Source organism: Pteropus vampyrus, unplaced genomic scaffold, assembly GCF_000151845.1.
Source record: "Pteropus vampyrus isolate Shadow unplaced genomic scaffold, Pvam_2.0 Scaffold436, whole genome shotgun sequence".
NCBI classification, from domain to species: domain Eukaryota; kingdom Metazoa; phylum Chordata; class Mammalia; order Chiroptera; family Pteropodidae; genus Pteropus; species Pteropus vampyrus.
Genome location: NW_011889217.1, coordinates 785,185 through 811,894, shown reverse-complemented (window position 1 = coordinate 811,894; position 26,710 = coordinate 785,185). Strand labels below are relative to the sequence as shown.

At 40.7% G+C, this 26,710-nt stretch overlaps 2 protein-coding genes across 12 annotated transcripts in view; one reads left to right on the top strand and one right to left on the bottom strand.

Annotated features, from left to right (window-relative positions):
* The window catches only part of UBAP2 (ubiquitin associated protein 2), a 95,530-nt gene extending 87,475 nt beyond the window's left edge, over nucleotides 1–8,055 (top strand). For 5 of the 11 annotated variants that reach the window (XM_023524046.1, XM_023524048.1, XM_023524044.1 and 2 more), the window contains 8 exons: nucleotides 458–549; nucleotides 839–886; nucleotides 3,380–3,458; nucleotides 3,676–3,881; nucleotides 4,146–4,437; nucleotides 4,591–4,658; nucleotides 4,740–4,931; nucleotides 5,013–5,981. In XM_023524046.1, the coding sequence (XP_023379814.1) occupies nucleotides 458–549; nucleotides 839–886; nucleotides 3,380–3,458; nucleotides 3,676–3,881; nucleotides 4,146–4,437; nucleotides 4,591–4,658; nucleotides 4,740–4,931; nucleotides 5,013–5,108 (1,073 nt within the window). In that variant the 3' untranslated portion in view covers nucleotides 5,109–5,981. Of the gene's footprint in view, nucleotides 1–457; nucleotides 550–838; nucleotides 887–3,379; nucleotides 3,459–3,675; nucleotides 3,882–4,145; nucleotides 4,438–4,590; nucleotides 4,659–4,739; nucleotides 4,932–5,012; nucleotides 5,982–6,267 lie in introns of those variants that run through there. The other 6 variants (XR_002777469.1, XR_002777470.1, XR_002777468.1 and 3 more) reach the window with 6 other exon arrangements.
* A 1,713-nt stretch (nucleotides 8,056–9,768) lies between these two features.
* UBE2R2 (ubiquitin conjugating enzyme E2 R2) overlaps nucleotides 9,769–26,710 on the bottom strand; it is an 86,205-nt gene continuing 69,263 nt past the window's right edge. Inside the window, exons 2-5 of the mRNA XM_011381405.2 lie at nucleotides 23,363–23,449; nucleotides 18,642–18,739; nucleotides 12,661–12,795; nucleotides 9,769–10,745 (exon numbers count right to left, since the gene is read on the bottom strand). Of these exons, the coding sequence (XP_011379707.1) occupies nucleotides 10,526–10,745; nucleotides 12,661–12,795; nucleotides 18,642–18,739; nucleotides 23,363–23,449 (540 nt within the window). The 3' untranslated portion in view covers nucleotides 9,769–10,525. The remainder of the gene's footprint in view (nucleotides 10,746–12,660; nucleotides 12,796–18,641; nucleotides 18,740–23,362; nucleotides 23,450–26,710) is intronic.

The following is a 26,710-nucleotide window of genomic DNA, read 5'->3' as shown; positions in this document are numbered from 1 at the left end:
TTTGTGTGGTTGATTGCCTGTCGGCCAGACCTGGGTAGTCTGTGTGGGCCACGCAAACTGGTTTGGCAGAAACTGCTAAAACCCACCTTTGACATGGTTTGTCCCTCTCCTGGCACTGCCTGGCCGGCCTTCTGTTCTGAGGAGGAAGATTGTTCCTCATGTTAGGTTTGTTCAGTGCAGTGTGACCTTTAGGGAGTATGTAGGGGGCAGCGTTTCTGTCTGGGCATGGAATCTTCTGACATCGAAACAGCCTGAATGTAGGGCACATGCTCTCTGTCTTCTCACTTCCTAGGATGGCCCTCTGTAACTCTCAGCCGCTGCCCTTCCCTCTTGGCTGTGATCCCATTTGGGGCAGCACTGTGACAGTGAACTCAGCACCCTCCACACCCCTGTAATAGCTGAGGAATTTCATTCTTTGTGGTGGCTACTTCACTTTGTTCGATTTTTGTTTTTACAGGCAAAGCACCTCCCAACCTGCCTCAGGGGGTGCCTCCACTGCTGCACAACCAGTACCTCGTGGGCCCTGGGGGACTGCTTCCTGCCTATCCGGTGAGCATACCGTGGAGCTCCTGGCCAAGCCCCGACTGCCCTGGCCTCAGGGGCTGGCACCTGGCAGGGTAGGGAGGGGTTGTGGGGCTGTGGGTTGCTGCCAGTCAGACCCCTGGTATTTCTCCCCCATCTAGACTCCATCAAGGCGGGGTATATTCTCACAGCAGGTCATTCAGGTCCCCTTCCTGAGTGTGTTCTATTCCCCCAGCCTTGTTTAGGCTCCCACATGAGCCTAGGCTTCTCAAGGGATAGTGTGTGGTCTCTAACCCCCTTTTTGGTTCTCACACAGATCTATGGCTATGAAGAGCTCCAGATGCTGCAGTCACGGCTGCCAATGGTGAGTGGGATATGGTGATGGGACGGATTTAGGCTCTTGTACAGATCCTTCCTTCCTTGGCTTTGATTGTCATGCTGCCTTGGCTTTCAGAACTCTCACCACCACTGAGGAAACCATTTCCATTTGGTGTTTGTGCCTGGTGTGACTGCAGCTCGGGCATATGAGTGTCCTGAGCTTATCCCTGGGGGACTTAAGGACCAATGGGACCTGGGGCCCCCGCAGGCAGAGCCTCTACTAAATGTGGGGTCATTCTCTTTCCTCAGTCCCTTCCCCCTCTTTATTTATTTATTTTTTTAAGAAGAACCATCCGACACAAGATACGGGGTTGCTTGCCTACCCTTCGAGTTTTTATAGTCTCCTTTGAAGTGCCATTCAGTGTCTTTGACTTCTGAAGGTGGCCATTGGTAATCCTCATGATGCACCATTGCTCTTGTCCACAGCTGAGCGAGCGGCTAGAGCCGATGGTCTTTAAAGACCTTTTTGGGTCTGGTCTGTCATCACTGTTTGTAAGAATGTTGGTCCCAGGTTCTCTCTGGTTGCTGCTGCCTCACTCTGAGGCCAGTGCTGCCTTTTTATTGTGACCCTTGCTTTGAGAATGAGGCACTAGGCCTTCTCTGAGATGGCCACGTGAACAGGACTACAGTGGAGAAGGGCTGTGGAAGGGAGGCATGCACCTGCTCTGACAGCCTGCAGGCTTCTGCATCACCACTCTTTTTCCCAGATTCCTGATAATTTTCAGCAGCCCAGGGCATCTGTCTATCACATTACTGGGACGTAAAAAGCTGTTTGGACACTGGTGTCCCCTCTACTGGATATGGTCTTTGCTATTCCCTGGGGAAGAGGTTTTCTCCTCAGATGTCCTTCCTCAGACTCCTCGCCATTGATGGTGTCCCTCCCACCCCCACCCCACCACCTGGCCACAGAGAGGTCAGGGAGCTGCAGCTATCACCTTTACCTTCATCTCCAGCGCTCCCTCCACCCAGGCCCTGTGGCTGAAGCTCTTGTCTTAGGAGAACTCTTGTCCATTGGCTGAAGTATTTCCAGAGGCAGAGGCTGATAGCTGAGCAGATCTTCTCCCATGTGCAAACCAGCAGCCAATTACACTGCTGGTAAAGGGGCTACTGGACTCTCTAGCTGTTGTCCACATCCCCAGAGGATCCAGAAAGGATGTCGAAGACATGATGGCAGATTTCTAGGGTGGTCAACAAAACTTAGGGTCTCTGGGGATGCCCAAGCCTTAGGGCTCTGTGGGGAAACTGAAAGTGGAGCTGGTCCCCCAGATACTCATGAAACCTCATGGACATCTGGCCTAGGAGCCCCAGAGCATCAGAGATGGAATGTAAGAGGTAGTCCTAAGTGAGTCTGCATGTGGGTCCTGTTAAGACCCCTAGGAGTGGTTCATTGGGATCCCAGCCCTTAGAGTCATCTGCCTTTATTCCTTTTTCATTCTGTGCCTTAGATGAAATACTCTTTGGGTCTGCCTTATGAGATACACAGTGCTTTTATTTTCCCATTTGGTCATTTCTTGGCCTCTTTGGCACTTTTGTGCCCAGTTCTTTTCTTCTGTGAAAGAGCTCCCCCTCCTGGGCTTTCTCTAGGCCTGTCCCCGGTTGCGTTCCTACTAGCTCTGTGCTTTCCTAGTCCTGCCTCTTCCTGGGTTTCTGGGCTGAGGATGCTGCAGGTTTCGTGGAGGTTACCTGGAGATGAGGCTGAAGGAGGGTGTATAGGAGCCATTCCCAGTCACGATGGCTCTTGTCTGATTGTGACCAAGCACTGCTGCCCATGAGGAAAGCAGGAGTGCTTTCCCTTGGCTCAGAGGCCAGGGTGCAAGATGTCTTGGATTGCAAAGCCCTAGGTGGCGAGTAAGGGTCAAGGCTGGCCTCCGTTTTTCCACAGAGCTCCACTGTGTTTTGCCCTGCTGGTTTCCACACTTTTGGTTCCTGTGTGGTGTCAGTGTTGCCAGGGGAGAGCGGGTAATGAGAGGCAGGTTTGACACATTAGCTCCTGTACTTGTGCCTACCTGACATTGCTGCCCTGACTCCTGTTAAACCCTTGGGCATCTCTGCTCCTGCTGATTCCTTTTCAGGTTTCTATCATCCAGTCAGCTTTCCTAGCTCCTCCTTAGAATCTCACACAGGAAGAGCCAAAAGAGCTGGTTCGGCCTGTGGCATTCACCAGTATCCATTTTCAGTGTAAAATGGATGTGTGAGATGGGGCCTCCAGTGGCCCTGCTTGTGAATGATTGAGGGATCAGTTAGTGTGTCTGCATGCTGCGTGCTGTGTGGTTGCCATATTGTACGACCCTGGATGGGTACCGTTTACTTTGAATTCTCTGTGAAGCCTGCCCTCTGGAAGTGTGCATGTGATGTCCCTGCAGTCTGGCGTTTCCTGGCAGTGTGGCATCACATGGAGCACCTGTGCTGCCTGTTGGGCCTGCTCTCCTGGGAGTGAGGCGAGGCCATTCTGCTTATTAGCCTCCCTGGTTTCTCTTAGGATTACTACGGAATTCCCTTTGCTACACCCACAGCCCTTGCCAGCCGAGATGGGAGCCTCACTAATAACCCATATTCAGGTTAGTCTCTTCAGGGGATTGGGGAAGGGGGAGTGAGGGGCAGTGGACTGTTTCTGTAGCTAATCCCAGGCATCTGGAAATAGAAGAAGAGCTGAGAGGCCTGCTAGCTTCCCATTGTTGAGTGGGCAGCCAGACCTATTCCTGTTCAAAGGACCCAGCCTGGCTTTTTTCCTGGTTGGATAAGGGGCAGTGATTGGAGTCAATGCTCCTCTTCTAGGTGATGTCACAAAGTTTGGCCGAGGTGACTCTGCATCCCCCGCACCCCCTACCACACTGGCTCAGGCACAGCAGAGCCAATCCCAGGCCCACCACACAGCCCAGCAGCCCTTCCTGAATCCTGCATTGCCACCTGGCTACAGCTACACTGGCCTCCCCTACTACACAGGCGTGCCCAGTGCCTTTCAATATGGGCCCACCATGTTTGTGAGTATTTGTTGGGGGGAGGGGGGTTGTTATTCCAGCTCTGGGAGCAGAAGCAGGGAGGGAGGGACGTGACAGTACTTAAAGTCTCAGCTGGCCTTCGGGAATGTTTTAGGCTTGGGGTGAGGTTGCTTTCCTATTTTTAGATTCAGCATGTGTTAACACAGGTCCCTTGTGATTTTGCCACCTCAGAGCTGGGGAGGAGGACCTGATCTGCTACTCCCTGCCCTGTTCCTAAACTAATGCCTCTCTTGCTTGTCCTACCAGGTCCCTCCGGCCTCAGCCAAGCAGCATGGTGTGAACCTCAGCACCCCTACCACCCCTTTCCAGCAAGCCAGTGGTTATGGCCAGCACAGTTATAGCACAGGTGAGGGGTGCCCTCAGCACGGAAAGATATGGGTAGGACAGGCTTGCCTAGCTTACACATGCCTCTTGTGCCCTGCCATGCTAGGTTATGATGACCTGACCCAGGGGACAGCAGCGGGAGACTACAGCAAGGGTGGCTATGGTGGATCATCACAGGCACAAAACAAGTCTGCAGGTTCTGGGCCTGGCAAAGGTAGTGTCTACCCTCCTTTCTAGGATGGAGGCCTAGAGTAGTTGTCTTCTCTCTGACTCCTTCTCAGGCAAGGCTACCCCAGAGTGCCCCTGGAGGTGGGGGAGGCTAGAACTGGGGCCAACTGCTTGTGGGAACAACTGCTTTTTCTCCTAGGAGTGTCTGTGTCTTCAAGCACCACTGGCCTACCTGATATGACTGGTTCTGTCTACAACAAGACTCAGGTGAGGGAGGAACAAGGTGGGTGCGTAGGTTGGTGTGAGGTGCAACCCAAGCTGGCCCTCACCGTTGTCTCTGTCTCGCAGACTTTTGACAAGCAGGGATTTCATGCAGGGACCCCTCCACCGTTCAGCCTGCCCTCGGCCTTGGGCTCTACTGGGCCCCTAGCCCCTGGAGCAGCCCCTGGTTATGTGCCCCCACCATTCTTGCACATCCTGCACGCCCACCAGCAGCCTCACTCACAGCTGTTACACCATCACCTTCCACAGGATGCCCAGGTGAGCCCAGTTATGGAGGCAGCCACCCTGCCCTCGGTTGGGGGTTCTGCTCCAACCTTGACAGCCTTCTCTCCTCCTCAGAGTGGCTCGGGTCAACGCAGCCAGCCCAGCTCCCTGCAGCCCAAGTCGCAAGCCTCCAAACCTGCCTACGGCAACTCTCCATACTGGACAAACTGAACCCTGAAGAGAGGGGTGGGCTGAGGCGGGGCTTACCCTGGGCAGGAGAACACCTGGAGCCCAGTTCTGGGAGCCCAGTTCCCTTTCCTAGAATTCCTGAGACGTGTAACTGTGTCAGCCGAGCCTCTGTGGGGAGCCTGCCTCCCAGACTCGCTATTGTATGTAATGTATTTATGTATGTATTTGTAAATGTGATAGAAGTCTTGGGGGAGGGGGTTGGCTAGAGGGGGGTACAGCTGCTACTCTTAGGTCTGTTCTCCCCACTCAAGCTCCTTCTCATTGTAGCAAAATAAGGCCCCTCCCCACTTCTGCCTTCAGGCCTTCTACAGAGCCCCTCAGCCAGCAAGCTGCTAGGGGCAGTGTCTGGAAGGGCTGGTTTAAGGCAGCTGGGTAATGGGGTCAGGTACCAATGAAGAATCACGACTTATCTCGCGCCCTTGTAAACCATTATTTGAGTTTTCGTCCCTGTGTAATTACTTTATCCTAGCCCTCTCTTTTTGAGAAACTGGTCCTCTTGTCATTTGTCATGTCCCCTTTCTGCCAAATCTTAATCTGGGAATAGCAGAGATATCCCCCCTGCTCAACATGAAAGTGGCACCTGTCTGTCTTCATGTAGAGCAGGAGCATCTGCTTCTGGTCTGGTGTTGTCCCCAGAGACTTGCCTTCATCTGGCTGCCATTTTAATAATCTGAATTTGTGCTCAGAGATGTTCAGCCAGTCAGTTCCGCTTTTAAAAAAATCAAAGATATGCTCCATGAGAGCACGTCTCCATGCAAAGGCTCCTTTATTCCAGTTGTCCTGAACCAGGTGGGCGACTGCTTCAGGGGTTTTCTCTTTTGCCCAAACTCCACCTAATAAAATTCTGAGAGCATGCACGGTCTCTGTGTGGTCTGACTAAAGAATAGCTCAGGGCGGAGGCTGTCTCAATTATGGTTCCAGGGACTCTTGGACTTCAGAGGGCTGAAGCAGAGCTCATGTGGTCGGTCTGATAGCAGGTTATGAGGGCTTAAATTAATATCCTTTCTTTGCTGGGCCCCTTGCTTGCCTTGGTCCCAAACAGCATCCACAGAGTGAAAAAGTAAATGATACAGCTGAAAAGACAGCAAACCCTCCTGATAGTCCACAGTGCTTATCAAAGTTAACTTTGCTTTTCTTGCAGCTCCATAACAAACTTACGGGCTAGGCAGTCTCTTACAGGGCCCGGTCAACAGGAATACCAGGGCAGGGTAATTTCTTTTTCAAAGGAGCAAAGGTAAGAACTGCGAGCACGGTTCTAGGCCTGTGAGTTTGAACAGCTGAACATTTGCTCTTCATCAACCAAATACAACCTTCATTGACATTGAAGGGGTTGTTGTGGTGGAATAGGTAACTAGTGAGTCCAGGTAGTATAAAGTAGGAAAGTGGGTCCTGGGCTAAGTCTCAACTCCAGAGAGCCCCATGTAACCATTCATCTGGGACCAGAATTCTGACTTCCCCTAAGCTAGTCCAGTTCCTCCTCCTCCTAGGCCACCAGTCAGGGAGGAGCCAGGGCCTATGTGTCTGGCAGGAGGCTAGTCTCCCCACTTATCGGTGGCACAACTGCTCCAATCTGACAAGGCAGCTCAGGCCTGGAGGTGTTTGCCTGAGGCATGATAGATAGCCTCTTATCTCAGTCCTAAATAAGACTAGGCTAAATAAGCAAACAAAATGAGTGTAGTAGCTTCAAGTCAAGTATTGGTCATGTAGGTATGCCAGAATCAGCCCAGGGTCCCAGTCTTTACCTTTTCTTTCGCTTCTAAAATTAATGGTCCTTTCATCAGATGGGACATGTACTGCTGTTAAGCCACAGCTTGGGATCCTGACCAGAAAAAAAGGTAAGAATCCACAACTGAAAACGAAATAGGAACTTTTAAACTATGTGATCTGCCTGATCTCTGCTTTTAGCAGCAGGAAGTTCAGAAGATAGTGACAGTGAAAACATATCCCTAAGGAGGGCAGTGGATTACCCCTCCATCCCCTTCCAGTGACCTACTTGTATTGGAAGTTTGTACCCTATTTCAGAATTAAGGTTAACAAAAAGGCTGTATACTTAATAGCCTTTCTTAAAAGTTAATAAGGACTGAGGATGATTGTTCTGCAAGGTGAGCAGAATGTCATAAAAGGCAGGTCCAACAAGATCTGGTTTTTTTTTGTTGTTGTTGTTTAATTTTTCAGCTGAGTCCTGGGCATAATCTGCAAGGGAAAAGTGGAAATACTGAGACCATCTTTTAGTTTTAACACGAGAAAAAAAAGAAGAGGGTCATCCCATGGGGAAGTAGCAATACAGGTATATTTTATTTCACATTTTATTAGTAGACAGATGGGCAGAAAAAGACAAAATAAACCACTAAAGGGGAAGTTCAACACAAAATGCATCAGATAATCTTTTCTCATAAGTTAAACTGAAGAAAAACATCTACAATTTCAGCTAAGAAAACTATTAAAGTCAGGTGTGTCCTGCTGGTTTCAGAATAGTTGAAAATTGCATCTGAATCTTTTTGTAAATGTAAACTTTTATCAGGATGGGAGGGGTGGAGAGTTAATTTTCAGTGGAGAACTACACATTTCCCCCTTCAATCTCTGTATATATGTCCCCAAAATAAGGAAACCAGCAAATAAAGAAGCAAATAATTAAGAGAAAAGAAGGGACTACAAAAAAAAGTTTGGCTAATAGAAAAGAACTCTGGAATGATATGAAATAAAAAGGGGAAGACTCTGAGAAGCAACAACGGAATCATGATAATATACTTTCTCCACCCAGCCTCAAAAAAAACACAGACCTGAAGAGCACCCAGAGAGGTCTCCACTAGAATCAAAAGGAATCTTAAAATGCAGGATTTTGACCAAACGATCAGCACAACTGTATTCTTAAGGTTCTGGCCTGAGCCTGAGATCTCCACTCCTAAAAATAAAAAAGTTACATGCTCAAGTTTCCTTGTGTTCTCAGGACAGAGCTCTGGAACCAGTATCTGGGTTTTACAGGTTAGTGTGAACTATCTGAATGTCCACCTGTTGGCAAATAAACACACCGCAGTCTTTTCTGGAACTGATTGTACTCTTATCAGAGGCAAACCCAGCCCTCAATAGTAACACCCAAAAGGGCTGAGAGGTATGACCACCTGGCTCTCTGGCTCCCTGAGTCAATGTGCAACAGAGGCCAACAGGGCCTAATGGGACGGGGCTGAGCAGCATAGCACCTCCCACAATGCCAAGGTGCCTGGCCTGCCCTGGGAGAGAAATGCTTTAGCAGTAAGGGTAAAGAAAATCTTAATTTTAGGACTCCAATAGAGTAAGACCAAAGTACTGCCTGTAAACTGTGTGTGTGTCACAGGGTGGGGTGGTGAGATATCTATCAGAGCATTATGAGACTGGGCTCCAGAAGATTGCCAGTTATTTGGAAGCATTACTTAAGCGTGGGGAGTAAAAAGCTAGTTCCGACATCCTTCTCTGAGAGTGTGCAGTCAGTGTTATGTCACACAAATAACTGCTCTGTTTTCTGAATATGGGGTTACTAGATTCAGGGGTACAAGTAGCCCTGGCCCCTTGGGGATTGGATATATTCTGGGACCAGGCTAAACAACATCCCATATGAACCATAGCACGTTAAATGTTCTCAATACCAGACCAATTTTATAGAGGCCAGAGAGGGTCACTGGGAATTAGTCAGCAAACGTTTGGAGAGTTTGAAGAGTGAATGAAAACCCTGAGATCAGAAAGGAAGGAGAAGCTAAGGAAGCAAGCATCACCTACTCTGTCCTAGGATCCATCCTACCCTGTCCCTCATCAAACCTTTTGCTCTTTCTGAGCTATAAGATCTGAAGAAAGGAGTTGACACTAGTGCGCAGGGATACGAAGTAGGATTGTAGTCAGTCTTTGCTGTATTTTCCTTCTAAAACCTATTTTTGCATAATGATTTTCCCCACTGAAAGAACACTGCCCTCCGATGAACTGGCCCTGCTCCCATAAGAAACAAAAATCACTGCCAAGTTCTGAAGTATCTGGTTGGTGAAGGCGGATGGATCTTAGTATTGATTGAAGTAACACATGATTCAGACTGGGGAAATTAAAGCTGCAGCAATTGCACGGCAGGAAGATCTAGTGTTGCCCAGACACTACCTGCAGCCAACTCCCTCGGCCCTGCCAGAAGAATCAGAGAAGCCCAGGGCAAGCTCCATGCACAACTTCTACTTGAACTCCACAGCCAGAGCACATTGAAAGGAGAGAAAAAGTCCAGGTCACATCCACTGAGGAAAGGTAACCGGTCACTCATGTCTCACATATAAATCCACAGTTATCACTAGCTCAATGAAAACCAAAATCTTAACACATGCACCTAGTATTAATACTGAGTACTTAAAACTGGCTACTTAAAAAAAAAATCCTCATGGTGAAAGTATAGCGGGAAAGGCCTTGTTAAATATATAAAATAGATGTTTTCTCTCCCAACAGTGATCACCAGTAGTTTTGACTCCCCCCCCCCGCCCCCCCCAGCAGCATCAACCAAACTTGGCAAAGTTAGTTTTAGCTCTTTGTTGCCATCACTAAGACTCCACACACACTAATCCCCACTCTCTCCCCCACTCCCTTGGGGGAGGGGGAGAACAATTCTGCCTTTTAAAATAAATAGCAATCAAGTGCTCAGTTCTATGTAAAGTATGAATATTTATTTCAGACTTTATATCCCAATCGATTTCAAAAAACAAAATCTGATTTCTCTCCTCAGAGTAGCTGAGGCCTCTGTTATTATGATTTCCTGGAAGCTGAAGGGGCTCTGTGCCCTTAGGAACACATTTCATCAGGCTTAGCACAAAGTCCCTGACGCCCACTGTACCCCAGACTTAAGAACAAGAAAGAAACAAAATTCACCACCATGGGGTTGAACAAATGCACACACACTAATGTAAATGGAGCAGCTAAACCTTGGCAAAATTTTTTTAAGTTTGTTTTGTGGGATTTTTTTTTTTCCATTTTCTTTTGCTACCCAGCATATGCAGCACTTGTGAACTCCCAATGGGTTCTCAGCTTTAAACACATTAACGTCTTGATGAAAGACTATTCTTCAAGAATCTAAAGACAGATCAAACGTGTTTTGCTGTGAACACTTTGTAGAGATGAAGTGAGGCAGGGGTTTGTGTTTAAAGAAAAAAAGAATCAATACAGTGATGGAAGGGTAAAGAATGCAAGAATTCGGACATTTCTGTAGAGGATTACCTTCTCTCCATTAAGAGGTCCATAAAAAGGAGCAAACTGAGATCCATAAGGGGAGTCAGCAGGAGCCGTGTTTGTTTTCCCCACCCCCTGTGATAGGTTTTTGCTGAGGGGCCACTGCTAGGTCCCTACTTGCTCCCCTCCCTTTGGCCTGAGACGGCAGGGCAGTACAGGGGCATCGAAGGAACACGTCACGACTCCTCATTCCCAGAATCATCATCATCATAACAGTCGGCATCTTCTTCCTCCTCATCTTCATCATCAATGTCATCGTCGTACAAGTCGTCATAAAGCAAATCTGAGCTGTTGTCATTGGAAGGCACTTTAGTTTTGATGCAGTATTCCGCCAGGGTTGTAGGGACTTTTACTCCATCTTTTTCTGCTTCGGCTTTAGTGGCTGAAACCTGTTTTCTGAAGGGAGAATAGTTTATGTAAGTCTCTGTCTTGAAGATGGATTTATAATTGGCCTTTTAAAATACTGATTCAAATTTCTGAACTTTAGTACTTGCCTGAAAGCATCTGACACCCTCCACTACACCAAAGGCTCTCAGCCTGTCAGGTACTGTTCTGAAGGACACTTAATGACCTTTTGAAGGGAGTTTAAAGACAGTGGATCTCAAATCACCTCAGATTTATGTAAAAGTATTTACGATTCTTTTGACAAGACATGCTGTCATACACCTGTGTTAGCAAACATGTTTCTCCCTGAAGAGGCTTTTTCCTTCCTTTTTTACCTGAAAAATTCTTATTTATCAGGCATTCTCTCTAAGGAATGCCACAGCATTATATATTCTTTCCATTGTATCTCATGTTTAAGCTTCTATAGTTGTACTTTCATTACATGGTCATTTGTTTACAAATGCTTGCTAAGTAAAGTGTGCGCTCTCCAGGAAGAAAAACTATTAGTGGCTTAGCAGAGTGCCTGACACAAAGCTGGTGCATAATAAATGTTGAAAGAAAGAATGAGATAAACTATTAAGAAATAGGAAGAATACAAGTACCTTGGGAATAGTTATGCATCCTTCACTTACTAAATCCTTCCTTTCCTTGTACATCAGGCTCCTTTTATGAAGCATTCCCATCTTCCAATCCTCAATCCACTCCTGCTCTTCTAAATTTCTATAGGTCCTTACTATTTATACTAATTATCTTCAATCTTTGGTGTACACCAGTCACCTAGGTGGCTGATAAAAACAAAACACAGACATCCAGATTCTATCCTTATGATCTTACTGAATGGTTATGGATTAGGCAGGGGAATATCTAAAGGTGTTTCCAGTCAGAAAACTTAGCTGAATAATATAGATTAGCAGTTTTCAATCAGATAACATGCATTTCTCTGCAAGTTTTTTTTTTTTTTTTTTAAATAAATATCACAAGGGATCACACTTCACATCACTTAGCTCTGAACTTAAATCTCACCTTAGAGGAGGCCTGTTCTGACAACCCAATTTAGAGCAGCCATCTCATTGCTCCATCACATTATCCTACTTACCACTACCTACTTTTTCTTTTGATGATTTTCATTTGTATCATGCTGACTAGATTTAAAAAGGGACATTTTGTATAAATTCAAGTGCTTACTAAACTGCAGAGATGAAGGAACTCTATTTTTAAAGGGTATAAAAATTAACTATTAAGGGAGAATTGAATTTCATACTGCAATTCAAGTATCAGTTCTTGGGTACTGTAATGAAAACCTTATGTCCTACTCAGGACATGACCAAGAGCCTACTGTCTTCTACTTTTTTCCTTTTACACAGATGGAAACACTAAAGACCCAAAAACTTAACTGATAAAATGGTCACATGAAGTGTGGCAGAGCTAGGAGTAGATTCCAAGTCTCCTAATTCTTATTCTAGGATTCTTTTAAACCATATACCAATGTTGGTGATGATGATGATACCCAGAAGATACTGCTGCTATTGTCAAAAAGGCCAATGAACAGGGCTTCATTAATAAAAATTTTGAGAACAAAAATACCTGAAATGTCTTAAGTACCTTGGGTGCTTGCTAGACTTAACAAACATGTTGAAAGTCCATAGTGTGTTCATCCCAAAAATGATAAGAAGGGAGAGTTTACAAACTTGACTGACCCAGAACCCAGAAGTTCTGGTTCCCAGGAAATCAGAGCTGCTGCAGTACTGTCTTATGTTATGTGGTCTCTCCAAACAAACTCCTACGCTCTGGCACAAATCTCTTTCTAGACAATAAATCTAATTGAGAGTAGACGCTGAAGTTCAATTTATACTTATGGTTCTAGGCTATAACCTTGGTTCCAAGTATAAAGATGTGAAGTAATTAAACACAAAACAAAGCGTCTTACCTAATGATTTCAGCGTATTCTTTGTCTTTTCCTTTACTGTCCCTCCATTTCCTGAACATAACCGAAGCATCCACATTGGCTGGGGAGAAGGTGTTGGGCTCATTAAGCAATGAGATTACACTTAACAGGATAGTCCTAGAAACAGGAAAAAAGGGTCAGATGCAAATACCCAATATTCATAGGATTCAAAAATTATTCTTTTAAATTTAAGACTATAATATTTTGAGACCTTAGGGAAATGGAAAGAGTATCATAAATTTTATTTTCAGTACTCAGCTAACTGGGAGACAAAAGCAGAAGAAAGATGTGAGTCTAGCATAGGATCTTGTTGCAGGGCATAAAACTCTAGAAGGCACCATCCCATTGGCTACATGTTCCAATCTGCAAAAAGTAGAGGTCTGAAGCTTTTTTAATAACATTTTAAAGTTACAAGTTTAATAGGAAGAAAAGTAAAAAGTATTTAGCTTCAAGGCAATCTTTTCATGGGAGATGGGAAAGGATAAAAATGATGCTACTTTATACATCCAATTTCTATACATGACTACTTAGAAGATCTAAGAAGCAGTATTACATACAAGTATTTTTCCATCTTTTTAAGGGAAGGAAGAGAGAGGTAAGCAGGAGAATGAAGAAAAAGAACTAGTCTTTGAATAATAGAAATCTTTTTACTATGCACCTAGATGCCAGAGGCACCAAGTGAGATGTCGGATGTACAACAGCGAACAAATTAGATGCCATCGCCTGATCTCCAAGGGCTTATAATAGGTCTTGTGGGAGATATAAGCAGGCAGTTTTCATCCACAGATAAAAACTAGTCATCTTAATCACAGGGAATAAATTTCCTGTTAGATAAATTAACCAAAAGAGCACAACAGGCTCCCCAAAATATTCCAAATTATTCTCAAGTTTCTTTTCCCCTAAAAGTTATGTGTGTGTAAGGAAAAAAATGGGAGGAAAAAATTAAATTTCTCTACCTTTTCTTACTGGTGCAAGGTTACAGATTGTGTTGTTGCAAAATAGCCTTTTGCTCCTGGCCCCAAGCCAAAAATAAAGGGAGGGTACCAGGCAATCAGATGTTTCATCTGATGAAACCTATTCCTAAAAAGGGTAGAGTTTCTGTTATGTGATGATATAAAATTATGACAAAAGCACTTTCAAAACTTTCCCATTTAGTTATAATCTCAATCTCAATCTCTCTCTCTCTCTCTCTCTCTCACACACACACACACACACACGACCTATTAGGATAATAATTCCTTGCCCCTCCTGCCAAGATCCTTCTGGATTTCTCCAAAAATTACATTTAAAATACTCAAAGAAGCTCATCACTGCCAACAATGGGAAATGGACAGACACAACATCTTAGAAGCAAAAGAAAAATATGGGTAAGAAATTCTATAAGGGTTGCTTCAGAAGAAAACGTACAAAACCTGTTAAATAAAGATAAGGACAAAGTGTGGTATAAAGGGAAACAGCTTTAATGGTCTAGATCAGTGCTGTATACTTACAACTTTGTGATGATGGAAATGTATAATCTTTTATCCAATGTGGTAACCACTATGGCCACATGTGGCCATTGAGTATTCTGCAAGGTAGCCCGTGCAACTGAGGAACTGAATTTTCAATACTAGGTTAAGTTTAGTCACACGTCCAGATGAACCATTAATTAAGAAACTTTCCCCATGAGTTTCACCAAGTTCATTTTTCTTACATCTTGTGTACATTATTAAAATACTATATTGGGAAATACAATTTTTTTTTGAAAAATGGTGAACCATCCATTTCTACCAAAACAAGAACTTACTTTATCATTTGTTCCTAACTGAAATCCATGATGCTTTAGAAGCATCAGGTACTCTAGTGGACTGACAATAATAGTTAACCCAGGACATTTTCATTTTCATCTGGAAAGCAGAATATATATGTTTTTTTGTTTGGGGAATCCATTACTCTTCCCTTACCATCATGCCACACCTTCATACAAACAACCTACCTATACCCACAGCAGTAGACATATCACCAAATGCTGGCCAAAGGATTCCATTATCTTATGATGATGACGATGATAGGTTTGGGGATATGCATGTGACATAAGCTGGGGCAATCAGAACCCTGGTGGTCACTATGATGGTTCTAAACTAACAGCAGAAAGGTAATTTTTTATTCTTGATTAAACTGACAAGTGAGATTATGGAACGTCTAGAGCAGGTGGCTGTCTTTTTCACCCAGTGATAAGGGCTTGCCTAATAAGGCTAAAACAGAGCAAAGCAGAATTGAGATTTTACTGATGCAATTCAAAAGCAACATCCTATTCAAAATTTCCAAACCAGTATGTTGTGGATGGGTTACAGGTAAATTATACCTAAATTGATTCCCTGGGGCAGTTGGGTGGGTTAAACTTGGGACAACTTGAGCCTCTGGAACATCAACTACTGGCCAAAGGGGCACCATCAGTTTACTACATTGTAATCTAAAATTACTAACATTTCATCTTTTCTATGTACCATGACTGAAAAGGTTTGGAGAAAATGTCATACACAGTTTAAATTGTCTAGCACTTGTACCAAAATAATTTGACACAGGCAGTACAGCTTTAGCATGGTAAATAACTCTGCAAGGTAAGTGTTATTAATTCTATTTTTATACAATGGAAAAATTAACTGCTAAGACAATACTGGCAGAATGGACAAAACATGCTCTTTCTGTTGTTGCCATCTTTTGTTTTTGTTAGTTTCAGTGTTTTATTAAAATTTTTATTTTATTTTTTTTCAGAAGAAAAACCGAAGTTGGAGAGGGTTAACAACAGGTGAAATAATAATAAAACTATCAAATTAACATCCGCCAAAAGAGACCAAATTAATATCCCCCAGTAAAGAGGTTATTCAAACCCATTGAAGGGATTGGTTTCCTGCAATCATGAACAAAGAGAGAAAGGATCAGGAAAATGAACACTCTTAGTCTAATTTTTTTTCCATATAAGTTCACAGTTCCACATGAAGCTCTGGGGTTTAGCAGTACCATAGAGTTGCATTTGTCCATTTAGACAATCTTGTGGCACTTGGACACAAATTTTTTGGATTAGTACATAAATTTTTTGGAACAGACTCCAAGCACCCACCCCTGGACTCGCAGCTCCCATAAAGAAGAACTTCACTGTCCTCCTCCATTGTAGGTAGAGAGGAACTGGTCTAGCTGTCCAAATTCAGTGGTGTGTTTAACATGTGTTACAATAAAGAGCAGTCCTAAACTAGTAAGGATTTGTGATAAAAAATGAGAGACAAAGAGTTCTTAAGTGTTTTTAACTTACTGTACAATTGCCATGACCACCACCATTCCCAGAGTTAGAGATAAATGTGCTCCCTCTGCCCCCACTTTAAGCCAGGGCAAGGGACTATGGATAGGAGTTTTCAGGACAGGATCTGGGCCAAGATAGAAAAACATTAAAAGGAGAAAGTAAATACAAAAAGATAGGCAAAAGCACTACGTTTTATGTAGTCTTCAGGTTCATGTTTCAGATCCTTTTGCCCGCTTTAGTATTTTATTTAGCTGTCTTCTTTTGAATAAAATGTAAGTTTGTGAACAATAAAAACACCCAAGGAAAATAAAGACCAACTAATTACACACAGACATACACATTAACAGCAAGCTAGCAAGTTGTGAAGTTCTACAGAGCTGAGATGTTTAAAAAACAACAAAACTAAAGAAGCATTTAAGGGAGACATCTATGAACCAATGAGTTATATTTGTATTTGCCCCTTTTCAACATATATAGACAGTAGTTAATGATATGGTTCTGCCCTTTCTCTGTTATCCACTGTATCACCACATGTACAACTTTAGTAGAGAGGACAGAAAACTGGCCCTAGTGCACACAACAAAATATGACTTGGCTTACAGGTCTGCCTGGAAACTAAGCAGGAAAAGTCTGGAATTTTGCAGAATTAATGATTGGCACTTTTGCTCCAGTATATACATACCCTCCATACAGCATGTGAGATAGAAAGGGTTCATTCTTAAAAAACTAAATTTATTTGACTTAATACATACATTCACATACATAGATGAAGATGCAGAGAGAGATGCTAATTGACTGAGATTCTTAGGTTTTACAGGCCGAACAAAATTTGATGGAAGTTGATGTGTGATGAAGTAAAGCCCAGTGCCTAACCCTTCTATTTGACCTGGGTCCTTTTAATCTCTCATTTATACTATTTCAAAAGATGGACCAGTAACACGAGAAGACCACTCAGTGAAAACTCAGTCCTTATGTTTCAAAATGGGAGAATTTCAAGAGTCCATTGTGGCAAAGAAGTCTGTTTTGACTAGGTAAATGTGGTAATTTAATGGGTCGCAATTTACAAGTAGTTTTTCTTTATGCTGGTAAAGCAACAAACAATATAGCAGCTCCTGCTGTGCAGTCAGTCCTAGAGCTGCTACTGACTGGCACATCCTTGAGAACACATGATAGGAATGAGGATCTCAGATTGAAATACAGAAAAACACAAAATCAGAACATTTGAGTTTAAAAAGGAAATTTAAAAAGCACACAAAATAGGTATCATTTGCACAGAATGAAAATGGCAAGTAGAGTGTGATGAGACCCAATGTGCAAACATCAAGGGAGCAATTAAAATCATCCTGGCTCAGAATGGGGTTTACAGGAGCCCTAGGAAGAGCATTTTCCCTGATCTTGCCTACTTTGCCACCCAATGCTTGGGGTAGTCCCTAGCTCCTTGCCCTTTCAGTGGGTTGTAGATAAGAAAACATCCTACTCTACTCCTGAGAGAGACCCTTCTACATGAAAGTGTCCTCTGAACTGAGAATGTATGGTACAGGAATTATAACAAAATTTATTTTTAAAAGACTGACAACAGATCACTACATGATTTTTGCCAAATAACTTGAATGAAAAGGATTTGTTTTGACTGCTGTACAATTTTATTCTATGATACATAAGCAAGGTTTCTTACTCATTTCATCTAATATACACATAATGTATATTATTCATACATAGATATATATAAAGTTGAACCTGTATTCAGTCTCATTCTAGCAATGCCGTTATTCATGGATACATGAACTAATTGGAAATAGATATCTAATTAAAAATGCACTTCTAATAATTATTAAATGTAAAAAGTAAAAATATATTAAAAGTATAATATACTTGTATTGTTTTTAATCAACTGTATTAGTAAAATTATTCAACACAAAAATAAGCTTAACTAGAACCTTACTGTCACAAGCAATTAAAAAAACATCTTACTGATTTTTGTTGTAGAAAAATATAGGATAAATAATATAAAGCTATCAAACAAAAATATTTCAAGTATTAGGATAAAACTCAGTACGGGTAGTAAATGGAAACTCGAATGCAAGGAGGAAAAATGTACTTTTAAATAAAATCTGTGATGTAAGAAGATGCACTTAAAAACGTGCAATAGTATATATAGTTTTACAAAATTATTTTAAGGATTATGTGAGCAACCCCTACACATAGAGAACACTACTAAAGAAACAGATGATAAATATCCATCCATCTAGGTAGATCAAGAAATCAATCAATACATAGTCGAAGGAAATCTCAAGAAATATGAGCCTTCCAAATCATAAGAAACATCCACATATATAAGGAAAAAACAACAGAAGTCAATTTTCAATTTGTAAAGACTAAGAATTCAGCAATGAATCCAAATATGGACATCATGAGATCCAGAGATGCAGGATGGAACTTAAGATAACAGCAGAGGAAGAATTCGGACTAGGAAAATTCTCCCAAGGTGAACACAGAGAAATGAGTAACATATGTATCACTGCTCCATTAATACAGCTCTTCAAAATGATGCATACATGCTACTTAAAGCTCTAGCGGAAGACAAAACAACCAAATTATAAATAGGATTCTTTTGTACCTGTTGAAAGATAATAGCCAATCTTCAGAAACACCTAAAAACCAGATTATTCCTTAAGTAACCCCTTACCTGACATTCTGAGTAGGATTCCACCTTTCGGAGGGCAGTTCACCACTCTGTGGGTCATCTACAGGTGGATGAAGAATTGAAATGCATACATCTCCATTCTATAAGACACAAATATCACATTCAGTAAATATTAAAAAATATGATATTAAAAAAGATATCAGTTATGAAATTTCTTTTATTCCTACAAAACTTGTTTTCTTATCAATAGGTGAGAAAACAATTCTGCTTTTACTTCACATTTGGAATCAGTGTTAAAAATTAAACATTTCTAGACGTCAGAAACATGGCAGAGTGAAAGATGTCCCTAGATATCTCCCCTTGAAACAACAATAAGCTGAACATCTGAAACAACATAAAACACCCAACCGGCTCACAAGTATGTCTGAGTGAGGGATCTGTGAATAAGAGCTACCACAGGTCAGAACTCCAGGAGTTGGGGGTAGACTGGGAGAAACAAAGAAGCTGCTTCTGTCAGCCAGAGCTCCCAGCAGGAGGAGGGGGAGCAGAGAAGGTGTGGCAAGTTTCCTAAACAGCCCTGCCCCAGAGAGCTATGAGCTCCACGCAGCCGGTGGCAGTGCCTAGGCATCAGGGCAGGAAGCAAAGAAGTGGGGACGGCAGAGAAGTAGGGATGGCTGAGAAGCAACAGTTGACTATTATCACTCGCGGCTGCAAAATGCCAAGCTGAACTGCAGCCCCCATCCTCCAACCCAGATGAGCCCTCTCCCCATATCCTCCAAGACTGAATACCGCGGAGCCCCAAGGGATTCTGAGCAAAAGCTATGGAAACTGTCACTAACACAGATAGGGACTGAGACTGAGGGTAGCGAACGTGACTGAATATAAGGGGGAAAAAAGGCATTTTTTACACTTTATATAAAGCAGGGATCCAAGAGGCTTAGGTGCCAACTACTGGAAAACAAAAGAAAAACTCCTTCTTAGCAGCAGGCTAAAGAAAGACTTATACATAACTCTTCTTCCTGGAAAAAAATGGCAGAATACGCTTCCATTAATGCCTAGGCAGAGAAATAGTCCATTAAACAGCATGAACAATGAAGGTGACAAGGCAGCTCAGAAAGAAAGATAAAAATCTCCAAAAAATAAGCTTAAAGACATCGAAATATGTGACTTCTAAATGACAAGAGAATTCAGGATGATACTTCTGAAAAAACTCAATGAGATCCAAAATAATTCATATCAACAATCCAGGAACTGAAAAAATAACTAGATCAGCAGAATGAATTTTTTAGCAAGGAGACTGAAACCCTCAAACAGAACCAAAGAGAACTTTTGGAGATAAAGAACACACTAAAAGAGATGAAAAATGAAATAGCAAGCTTAGGAAACAGAGTCGACCAAATGAGGGAAAGGATCAGAGATATCGAAGACAGAAATCTAGAAATAAATCAGAAGGAAGAGAGAAACCGAAGAATGATAATGAGGGTCCTCAAAAAACTAAGAATTGATCTACCATATGATCCAGCAATCCCTCCACTGGATATTTACCCCAAAGACTTGAAAACCCATATCCGAAAAGATACTTGCACACTGATGCTCACAGCAGCATTATTCACAGTGGCCAGGACATGGAAGCAACAGAAGTATCCAACAGTAGACAACTAGATAAAGAAGCTATGGTACATATATATAATGGAATACTACTCGGCCATAAGAAGAGATGAAATACTGCCATTTGCAACAACATGGATGGACCTCGAGATAATTATGCTTGAGCGAAATGAGCCAGACAGAAAAAAATGAAAACCACATGATATTACTTATATGTGGGATATAAACCTAAAAGCAACAAACAAACAAGACAAACAGAGACTCATGGACATGGACAATAGACTAGTGGTCACCCGAGAGTAGAAGGGGAGGAGGGATGGGAGAAGTAGATAGGGTAAAAGGGGTCAAACATGTGGTGAAAGAAAGAAATCTAACTATGTGTAGTGAACACACAACACAATATATATATGCCTTACTGCTGAATTGTATACCTGAAACTTACTGGATTTCATTAACCAATGTCACCATTATAAAAATAAATAAAATAAAAATTAAACATTTGTTATATTATGTTTTGACAAATTTCCAAGATATATTTCTTAGTTAAGAAACACTGTAGCACTATTCTTCTAAAAAATCATTTCAAAATAGAAATAAACATGATAAATCAAGATTCAAGAATCCTGAGAAGCAATTAAATCTCACTGTTTTCAGACACATCTGTACCTAAAGTACATAAAAAGAAAAAAAAGTCCTTGCTTAAAACCTGCAAAGAGATGCTATAATCACCTTTAATATCAATCACTGGTTTTAACAACTATGGTTTATATAAACTGAAATGTTTCATAACAACCTAATTATAACTCCCTCAGTATATGGATAGAAGAATTCACCACAATAATTTTAATATTTTGGTTTGTAAACTTAAATTATAGGACCTAATCCATGAGTACATTTAGTTTCAGTCAAAACACATATGGATTGCTTACCACATGCAAAAAGACTGTTATTCAACAACAACAAAAAAGACTGAGGCTGTAGTCATGTACCAGTGTATGTATTTAATAAAACTGTAACCAAAGCTCTTGTGATTTTTAAAAGCTGACATAATAAACTTTTTTCTACCAATGATAGTCTATAATATTTATTTTTAGTGCTCGTGAAGTTAGTATAACATAAACTCTTTCATCAATTCCCTTATTTTGACATTTGAGTAGGCTTTTGCTTTTTGTATATTTGTTTTGTTGGTGTTACTCTCATTGTTCCTCTCAGTTTATCCCTAGGTACTTAGAATAGATAACTCTGCAGTAAACATTTTGGTGACTAGAGCAATTTGAGATCTATTGTGTTTCTACCATAGGCAGGTAAGTAGGGAACAATTTCCAATAATATTATTCCTTTAGCCAAGAACCATGAACTCCAACCATCTCTAGAATCACAAATAGTGACATGGGCCCTCAAAAAGTTCAGTTCTAACTACGGGAGGTGAACACACAGTGTAAATATATATATGCCTTACTGTTAAAGTGTACAGCTGAAACTTATTGGATTTCGTTAATGTCACCATAAAAATAAAGTATCTCAGAAATGGCAAAAAAAAAGTTCAGCTCTGATACCATTTCCAGAGTGTAGCAAAAGTAAATTAACTAATGTGAGAAGAATCTCTAACGAACTCTTTGGCTACATCAAATATAATTTTTAACTATGATTTATCACTTCTTTTAAAAACAAGATATTTATGACATGGAAAATGACTGCATAGTTTTAAGATCTGCATGCATTATTTTGTTAAATTTTTTTATTATGAATATGAAAAATATTTTTAAAATAATGATCCAATGCTAAATCTTATGATATAGAACTAAACAGCCTTAGTAGCAAAAAAAAAAAAAAAAAAAAAACAAGTGGAAAGGGAGTTTATCTACCTACACTTTCTTCTGCCAGAGCTCTGTATCCTTTATTCTTTTTGAGTGAAGTTTGAGAATTAGATAACTAAGATGCAAACAAGTGAGTATACGGCTTTAAAATTAGTTCTTAACAGCAAGACAAAAGCTTGAATCTTCTCAATTTTGCTATCTAAAATCTATATATACTATATAATTTTGAAGGGAAGAACTTCTGATTGTTAAATGGACAGGGATATAAAAATATTTCTTTGTGTCCTGAACTCAGTTTCCTAGGCAGGATAAATCTGTGATATAGACTAGAATAAGGTACCCACTGTTGTTTATTTGTATTATGATTATGTCAAATACCATATACACTAAAAGAAAATATTCTGGGAACTTATTTCTGAAAATGTAACCACATATCACATTTAAGCACCAATCTGTCTTGTTTTAAGAAGGAAAGAAAAATGAAGATAAAGCCTTACAGAAAAAAAGCAGGCTGTGAAAAACGATAAAGCTGCGCCAGCGTGCTAATTTATACAGGTTTGAGATCCAAATTCAGGACCTTTGGGTAAGTTCTTCATTTCTTGCTAACAAGCATTTTAAAGGCTATGTAGCTGTTTCTGGAGCAAAGGTACTTCACTTCCCAATATCCGCCAGGCTTAAAAAAGGACTATATGACTAAGGCTAAAAATTTTACAAAGCAATTTTAATGCTTGGGCCACAATTACAATAAAATGAGACCATTTCAAAGCTCTACTGCAAAGAAAAAAAAATTATATAATGGTAAAGGAGTGAACTCAAAAAATATTTTAGTGGGCCCTGACGTATTATTCTGAGAAACATAATGCATCATTCTAGTATCCTTATAGATTAGTCTAAAGCTAATTTTCACCTTGGATATATTCCAAAAAAGGCTCAATTACTCTACAGTCCAAATACAGCAGGATAAATCCCCCCCAAAAGCTGAATCTCTGATCATAGCAACAGGTGACCCTTGCTATGGAGGCTAGAAGATAGGTACACGAATAAATTTGTATGACTTTCATCTACTAAATTTGAAAAATGCAAATGTCAACACATATGCATTATAATTTTAGCCAAGGTTTAAAGCCTTAATTAGATTAACTATAATATACACTTATTATAAAACTACCCTCGGTTTTGAACAATTAAACTAGAGGCTGCTAACAAAAAGTGGGAAGCCATGAATAGTCCTTTGTGGCTATAGAATAACTACTGAAGCACGGACATATAAAGGCTATTGTAAAGGATGATATCTAAAAATATAAATCTTCAGAGAAATTTACAATAGATGTCTCTTACCTCATAAATGTTGGGGTGCCACATTTTGGTCAAGAATCTGAAGGTAGGTGGTGAATATGGGTAGTCAATAGGAAACTTAATATGCGCCTAAAAAGAAAAAGAAAATATGAAATGCTAATAAATGAGACTACAGATTATTCATCTACCTAATAATTCACCCTATTACACCCCAATGAAACAAAAATCCTTTCCATAAACAGTGGGGATTAAAAGAGCTTGTATATATTTTTGTTAACCCAAATGCCAGGATGATTATTAGCATATTCTTATAGCATCTCTTCAAATATGTGTTTATGTAAAATCACTAAAACTCAACAACTATATAATTTTTAATTGAACTTACAAGAACGAAAACAGTAATATGGACAGATATGTCACATTAATTATATTTTATTTTTATAACAAAAAATAATTAATACAACCTTATGGTACATAATACAGAACAAAGATATATATTTTTTACTCAAATAATTTAAAAACCACCCAGAAAAATAAATGCTACCATTTGAAATAGCTCCTTCCAGTAGTTTGTTGGTACATATGCTTATTTACTTTACAAAACTTACTTTCAAAAATTTAAATGTACTGTATTTTATACTGTCTTTTCCCATCTATATATTATAACATTTTCCTATGTCATAAAATAAACTTCATATGTATGATTGTTAGTATCTGTGCAACGTTCCATCATATGGATATACAGATGAATCATTTTTTAAAAAAACATTTATTTTGGGGCATTTGGTTTTTTTCACTCTTGTGCTATTGTAAATATTGCTGCAGTGAATGTCACTGGCAGTATCCCATATTTCAAATACAAAGAAATCCAGAAAGAGCTTCCTTTAACAATACCAGTAAAAGAGAGTGAGGAAGGGAATTAAAGGACAAGCTAAGAGTAAATAAACTAAGTACATTACTGGAAATTGCAGTCAGGACCCTCAAAAATTCTTTCTTCAAAAAAAGCAATGAGAAAATTAGCAACATTGTAAGAATCAACCTCTTCACAATCTAGAAAATAACCAAAGGCTTGCAGCAATTCAGAGAGTGTCTATTTAAGCTGAACTTCAATAATAACAGTAAACTTTTTGGTCTTTTAATTTGCCCTAGTACCATGCCCGGCTCTCCAGAGCCATGGTAGCCTTCAAAAAAACAGCTCACATTCGAAGTGAACAGCAGCCACAAAATGGGTTGGAACTTCTTCAAAGCCTTACTTCCAAAGCACTATTATTATTTGACCCTTCTAGTGGTTCCCTAGAAGACCCCAATTGCTTGTTAAGGCCAAAAGAGATTAACCACAAAATTTAATAGGAAAAGCTGGGATATGAGATGTCCATAAAGGCTTTGAAAAGCTCTGACAAATTCCTAAGAATCTAGAAGACCAGGTCAATGTGTAGGTCTGTGCATATGTCTAGGATAGATGCACATGCTTAGAAAAGTCATAGGAAGTAATTAGAAGGCCCTAAACTATCACCTTTGGCTTAACTTGAGGATCCCACAAGAAGGAAGGCTAAGGCAATCAATGACATGCACACAAAGCTCCTCTACAATGCCCAAGAGAGGGGAGAGGAGAAAAGAAGTGATCCATGAGAATCCCAGCTGACTTCTTTACAGAAATGGAAAGGCTGATACTAAAATTCATATAATAATTCATGGGCCCTAGAATAGCCAAAACAATATAAAAAGGAGAACTAGACAACCACACTTTCCAATTTCAAAACAACGACAAATCTACAGTGATGGAGATGATCTGTTACTAGTATAAGGGCAATTCAATGGGGTTTGGAAAGTCTTTTCAACAAATTGTTCTGAGACAACTGGATATTGATATGCAAAAGAAATGTAGTTATATATTTGAAACAGACAGAGAACTCTGTTCTTAACAAGGCCTGCCCTCAGGGAAAACTAGTTAACTGGAGCCTAACATGCTGAGGTATTATCAGAGTCTAAATGACCTGGGGGAAGAGAATACAGTACCCAACTGCAGCCTGCATGTCCTACCTTAGAAAAGCTTACAGTCCAGAGTCAGGCTCACTAAAACACTGAGACCCAATCATGGGAGTGTAGAATGCTTCCCCTTTCCCCTATACCTTACCACTAAATTATTAAGGCCTATTTATAGCAGTTCTTTTTCCCCTAGTACAGTATATTAAACTACCAAGAAAAAAATTACAAGGTGTACCAAAAGGAAAATCACAAATGAAGAGACAGAGCAGTGATCAGAACCGGACATTACAGGGATGCTGGAATTATCTGACTGGAAATTTAAAACAACTATGATTAATATTCAGAGGATTCTTTTTGAATTTATTAAATTTAATAAATTCAAAAAGAATCCTCTGAATATTAATCATAGTTGTTTTAAATTTCCAGTCAGATAATTCCAGCATCCCTGTAATGTCCGGTTCTGATCACTGCTCTGTCTCTTCATTTGTGATTTTCCTTTTGGTACACCTTGTAATTTTTTTCTTGGTAGTTTAATATACTGTACTAGGGGAAAAAGAACTGCTATAAATAGGCCTTAATAATTTAGTGGTAAGGTATAGGGGAAAGGGGAAGCATTCTACACTCCCATGATTGGGTCTCAGTGTTTTAGTGAGCCTGACTCTGGACTGTAAGCTTTTCTAAGGTAGGACATGCAGGCTGCAGTTGGGTACTGTATTCTCTTCCCCCAGGTCATTTAGACTCTGATAATACCTCAGCATGTTAGGCTCCAGTTAACTAGTTTTCCCTGAGGGCAGGCCTTGTTAAGAACAGAGTTCTCTGTCTGTTTCAAATATATAACTACATTTCTTTTGCATATCAATATCCAGTTGTCTCAGAACAATTTGTTGAAAAGACTTTCCAAACCCCATTGAATTGCCCTTATACTAGTAACAGATCATCTCCATCACTGTAGATTTGTCGTTGTTTTGAAATTGGAAAGTGTGGTTGTCTAGTTCTCCTTTTTATATTGTTTTGGCTATTCTAGGGCCCATGAATTATTATATGAATTTTAGTATCAGCCTTTCCATTTCTGTAAAGAAGTCAGCTGGGATTCTCATGGATCACTTCTTTTCTCCTCTCCCCTCTCTTGGGCATTGTAGAGGAGCTTTGTGTGCATGTCATTGATTGCCTTAGCCTTCCTTCTTGTGGGATCCTCAAGTTAAGCCAAAGGTGATAGTTTAGGGCCTTCTAATTACTTCCTATGACTTTTCTAAGCATGTGCATCTATCCTAGACATATGCACAGACCTACACATTGACCTGGTCTTCTAGATTCTTAGGAATTTGTCAGAGCTTTTCAAAGCCTTTATGGACATCTCATATCCCAGCTTTTCCTATTAAATTTTGTGGTTAATCTCTTTTGGCC